The sequence below is a fragment of the Penaeus monodon genome, chromosome 2 (genome assembly GCF_015228065.2).
Source record: "Penaeus monodon isolate SGIC_2016 chromosome 2, NSTDA_Pmon_1, whole genome shotgun sequence".
NCBI lineage: Eukaryota > Metazoa > Arthropoda > Malacostraca > Decapoda > Penaeidae > Penaeus > Penaeus monodon.
The window spans coordinates 4490240-4492739 of NC_051387.1; the positions used below are offsets into that span (position 1 = coordinate 4490240).

General features: G+C 36.9%; 1 protein-coding gene across 1 annotated transcript in view; it reads right to left on the minus strand.

Moving 5' to 3' along the window:
- LOC119580415 (presenilin-2-like) overlaps positions 1-1082 on the minus strand; it is an 11615-nt gene extending 10533 nt beyond the window's left edge. Inside the window, exon 1 of the mRNA XM_037928552.1 lies at positions 832-1082. Coding sequence (XP_037784480.1) covers positions 832-981 — 150 coding nt within the window. The 5' untranslated portion in view covers positions 982-1082. The remainder of the gene's footprint in view (positions 1-831) is intronic.
- Between the last annotated feature and the right edge of the window lie 1418 nt (positions 1083-2500).

A 2500-nucleotide genomic window follows, 5' to 3' on the forward strand; every position in this document is an offset into this window, starting at 1 on the left:
ATATTATATATATATATATATATATATATCTAATATATATATATATACATATATATATTATATATATATATATATATATATATATATACATATATATATATATATATATATATATATACATGCATGTATGTATGGGGACTACTGCCCCTAACCACTAAAATGGACAACAAAGCATCCACTATGTATGGCATGATAGCGTGTAGGACAGATTTGGTATCGTGTACTCCCATATATCAGTCGTATACCCTGCCATAAACAGGTGAAGGATTCTTTGTCTTCCATTGCAGGCATTATGCATATCATTGATATATTAACCGACAATTTCCCTGGTACCTTTCTTGCTCTCCCATGTTATCGGAACCAAGACTGATGCTAATGGGTGGGATTCCGTGGCATAATTTCATTATAAATGAATAGTAGAGCGTGAGAGGAATCCATCAATACCAAAATCTTTGCAATTGGTTATGCTAAGATATTCTGAATAATTATCCCTTTAAATAATGGGGTGCAACAATCAGACTCACAGATGTAATAGCATCCTAAATATGTATAAGTAATATACCTCAAAAGGTATATTACTTAAAGATTATTACATACATTTTATCATAAAAATAATGGATACTTCGTAACCCAAATTATTATAACTCAATCACAGAAAACCAGGAAATTCACATGAGAAAAAAGATACCTAACCACAAAATTTATTCCCATACTTGCACCGACATATCTCCGCACTGTAATTCCAGCCCCTAATATCTATCCAGAAAAAGGAAAGAAAAAGAAAAAAGAAAAAAGAAAAATTGAAGCCCCATAAAATATGGTTCCTCTCACCTCGCCTTCAGGACGTGAACTCTGTGTGGGTGACTGAGAGGCAGACATATCCTGATTTTGCGACCTCCTCTTCTTCTTCCCGCTCCGGCTGCCGCTTTCCTCCACCGACAGCGACTTCTCATCCCTGTCGATGTTCACGTGGCCGTCCATGGCGCTCAGATAAGGGGACTTCCAAGGCGTATTTTGACAGATGACTCACGCTTTCTCCCCCTTTTCCTCCCGAGCCTTGTTGTTTGTGTCCGAGAGAGACATCTGGCGGCGGTTCGCTGAACTACGACCCCGCGTTCGCCTAAGATGGATCCGGAAGAATCCGCGTCTGACAATTTCGGATGAGTGAGATTTTTTTTTTAAAGACTATCCTTGCAGGTATCATTATTTGGCTTTTATTTTGTGGGAATAAATATATGGTTAAAGAAGAGGAAATGCTATTTTCTTTCTCAGCAAAAAACGTATAACTGATCTGTTATCTTATCTTATCTGTTTACCTCCTATGTTATCTATGCAGTTATTATGATATTATCTATTTGTTCCTTCATTTATATATATATATATATATATATATATATATATATATATATATATATATATATATATATATATATATATATATATGTGTGTGTGTGTGTGTGTGTGTGTGTGTGTGTGTGTGTGTGTGTGTGTGTGTGTGTGTGTGTGTGTGTGTGTGTGTGTGAATGTATGTATGTATGTATGTATGTATGTATGTATGTATATGCAGTTCATATACATTTCAAATATATTCTTCAAGACAAATTTGCGTTGTGTTTTGTGTAGGTTTCCGCGATCAAGGCACGGCCTGTTGTTAATTATCTATTTTCATTCCTGAGATAAATACTCAAGACATATGCGCATTTCAAGATTATTATCTTCATCATCATTATTATTATCATTATTATTACTAATGTTTCTGTTGTTATTACTATCATTATCATTGTTATTGTTGTCATAATCATTGTTGTGATCATTATTAATATTATTATGATTACTATTGATATTACTATTATTATCATCATTAATATTATTATTTCTATTGATATTACTTTTATTATCATTGTTATTGTTATCATCATCATTATTAATATCATTATTATTACTACACACACACACACACACACACACACACACACACACACACACACACACACACACACACACACACACACACACACACACACACACACACATACACGCACGCACACTCACTCACTCTCTCTCTCTCTCTCTCATCTCGCTCTCTCTCTCTCTCTCTCTCTCTCTCTCTCCCCTCTCTCTCATCTCTCTCTCATATCTCTCTCTCTGCTCTCTCTCTCTCCTCTCTCTCCCCTCTCTCTCTCTCTCTCTCTCCTCTCTCTCTCTCTCTCTCCTCTCTCTCTCTTCTCTCTTTCTCTGTCTCTCTCCCTTTCCTCTCTCTCTCTGTCTCTCTCCCTCTCCTCTCTCTCTCTCTCTCCTTTCTCTCTCTCTCTCTCTCTCTCTCTCTCTTTCTTCTCTCTCTCTCTCTCTCCTCTTTCTATCTCTCCTGTCTCTCTCTTTCTTCTTTCTCTCTTTCCTGTTTCTCTCTCTCTCTCTCCTCTCTCCTTCCTTCCCCCTCTCCTCTCCCTCCCTCTCTCTCCTTCCTTCCCCCTCTCTCTCTCCCTCTCTCTCTCCTTCCTTC